At 42.9% G+C, this 2,856-nt stretch overlaps 1 protein-coding gene across 1 annotated transcript; it reads right to left on the bottom strand.

Moving 5' to 3' along the window:
- Nucleotides 1-1,190: 1,190 nt before the first annotated feature.
- Nucleotides 1,191-2,252, bottom strand: LOC147625520 (uncharacterized). The gene is made up of 2 exons (XM_086817017.1): nt 1,893-2,252; nt 1,191-1,809 (listed from the first exon to the last, which is right to left on the bottom strand). The coding sequence occupies exons 1-2, from the start codon at nt 2,217-2,219 to the stop codon at nt 1,564-1,566; spliced, it is 573 nt and encodes a 190-aa protein (XP_086673143.1). The 5' UTR covers nt 2,220-2,252; the 3' UTR covers nt 1,191-1,563.
- Nucleotides 2,253-2,856: the final 604 nt, after the last annotated feature.

Here is a 2,856-nt window from a genome sequence, read left to right as displayed (position 1 = left end):
TTAAAAGAAAATTGCTTCTAATTTTCAAAAGAAAAGAAACTCGATGTTTCCCTATGTGGTTAGCATTGACTAATAAGGTGTTCGTGATTGAACACATGTCGACTTCAGCATGACTCTCCATATTCTCATTTGTAATTTTTCTTAGATGATGTATTTGATGCTTGCATAGATTGCATGGGCTTATAATTATGTCCTCTACTATACCCGCATGCCACTTGTACCTTCTAGCTTGACCAATTAACACAAGTGTAAAGAGCCACAATCCTTTTATAGTGGTTTATTTTGTCAAAAATTATAAGTGTCAGTACCAGTTAAAAATGATATCACCTGCTCAGAGCTGACATTGTGTTAGTGCTATCAATATTCTTGGTGCTATGCAAACACTTGGTATTTCTAGAACCTCTGGGAGGTATAGGTGATTGAAATATGGTCATTGTTGCAAGAAAATAAAAATAAGCACAAAAGTGACTCCCTTGATTAACTTGGTATCCTTATGTACTCCAATTTATACTCCCTCTAAAGAATTCCAACACTTGCTTCCTTCAAACCCCTCCCAAATGGCCCGATCTATGATGGCAAGACCCAATCGTCAAAACATAAGTGCATTGTCTGACACCTAGGATTCATGGCATAGATATGATTTTAAAAGATACTCCCTTGTGAAGAATTGACTTCTCGAGAGGAGACCTTGTTGTTAGAACCATGGCAAGAATTTATTACCATCGTTGAGGGATTCAAGCCACACTTGGTAAGCTCTCCTCACATAGCAGAGTTCGAGTGCTGCCCTCAACCACAACCCGATCACTCCTCATATGCTTGCAATCATGGTTTGGTGGAGGGGCAAAGTCACACAATCCATTCCCCTCTTCATGTCATCTCCCAGATCCTCAAAAGTACTTGCCTCACTGTCCAAAGAGGGTCCCTCTAGACTCAAAACATAAGTGGGAACATTGATTGGAAATTTGCAATGTTGTAGCAATGTTCCTATACCTTGTATATAGGACATATCACTCTCTCACATTAGACACTAATCAATTATACTATGAATGACCTAGCCTTTGTATTTGAAGTATGCAATGTCATCTTCTAACTCAACATAGGGGTGAATGAGGGATGAATATCCCCATCTGTTCCACATATTATTTAATCATACGTGGCACCCCTCTGTACTTGAACTTTAATGGTTTTAGTTTTGTGGCTAGAATAGTGAGTGTACATTATAATTTTTCGAATTGCAACACTTTGCTGGGCTTAAAGTTCCCAAGTGTTGAGAAAAAAAATTACATTTGTCCCATCCAATAATTCTTAAATTCCTATCCGTACATTCCAAAAATATTTATGCGGTCCTACAATTTTAATGCCATATGCAGAAGTGTAGCTTGGGCCACACATTATCATGTAGGGTATGCAATTATGAGGGATAACTCAAAGCCTTATTGAGAGAGAGAGAGACAGAGAGGGAAGGGAGTCTTTGCTAAAGTTGAAAGTGCTCTTGTTTTGAAGGCATAGTTATATTACTCATGTGATAGCGAGGCTCCAAGTCACATACTAAAGATGATTTGGTCACCAAGGGCTTCCAGGGTTCTTCCATATGAAGACAAGCTTTTTGTCCTCTTTCATGTAGCAACCACAGCGGGAGTCGCGGACCATCTTGGTCTCTTCCATCTCGTCAAAGAGGGGTTTGATACCATAGGTCTTCCAACGAGTGAGGCACTTCTGGGAGCCGATGAAGGGGTTGGAGTAGGTACAGATCCACCAAGAGTTACCATCGCTATCAGCGAAGACATCGTTGTTGGAGGTGTTGCGTGCCTGAGGTTTTACAAACATTTTTGTGAGCGAGTGGTAGCATTGGGTGGCATGACGCCCATAAATAAAAGCCACTCATTACTTGCCTGGAGGCCCACGCCGCCGGAGACACCAGTCATAACGCCGCCGTCGACGTTGCACACATAGTAGGTGATGGCGCTGCCGGGGCCGCAGCTGCCGAAGGGCTGCGACCAGAAGCGCCCAGAATCGAACCAGTTGTCATCCACCCTGAGCGTGTGCTCCGTCGACAAATTCACCAGCGTCACCTCCAGCCACCGTACCTTGTCTTGCACATCCTTCACCCCTCCGAACCACGTATTGAACTGGTCTATCACCTCTCCCGTAGCCCCCAATACCCCACCCGACTTCTCGATCAGATCCAGGATCTCTGCTGCTCCCATTCCCGCGGCCATCTCTCTCTCTGTCTCTCGTATATATTGTGTGCAGCAATCTCCCGCTTATATATACACAAGATGGACAGCTTTCTCTCTCTCTCTCTCTCTCTTGCTCTCTTGCTCACCCACGCGCCCTTACTCTCTTTTCTCGGTCCTTTGATTAAAGTACGACCAGTCCATGTGCAGCAGTAAATATATGGGGCCAATAACATCTACCAAACAATCTACAGTATATATATGGATCTACCAAACAATCTACAGTATATATGGGGTAACTATATGGGGCCAAGAACATCTACCAAACAATCTACAGTGCCCGTACTCTCTTTTCTCGGTCCTTAGATTAAAGTACGACCAGTCCATGCGCAGTAATAAATATATGGGGCCAAGAACATCTACCAAACAATCTACAGTATATATGGGGTAACTATATGGGGCCAAGAACATCTACCAAACAGTAGTAAAGTACGACCAGTCCATGTGCAGTAGTAAATATATGGGGCCAAGAACATCTACCAAACAATCTACAGTATATATGGGGTAACTATATGGGGCCAAGAACATCTACCAAACAATCTACAGTGCCCTTACTCTCTTTTCTCGGTCCTTAGATTAAAGTACGACCAGTCCATGTGCAGTAGTAAAGATTATCTTA

This window comes from Cibotium barometz, chromosome 23 (assembly GCF_041138505.1).
Source record: "Cibotium barometz isolate CiBa-2024 chromosome 23, ASM4113850v1, whole genome shotgun sequence".
NCBI classification, from domain to species: domain Eukaryota; kingdom Viridiplantae; phylum Streptophyta; class Polypodiopsida; order Cyatheales; family Cibotiaceae; genus Cibotium; species Cibotium barometz.
This window is presented reverse-complemented; position numbering and strand designations above follow the sequence as displayed.

Excerpts from the sequence above, each read along its gene's own strand:
- LOC147625520 (XM_086817017.1), bottom strand. The coding sequence starts at position 2,219 with ATGGCCGCGGGAATGGGAGCAGCAGAGATCCTGGATCTGATCGAGAAG. Across the intron at positions 1,810-1,892 it reads CCGGCGGCGTGGGCCTCCAG|GCACGCAACACCTCCAACAA; the intron begins GCAAGTAATGAG and ends GTAAAACCTCAG.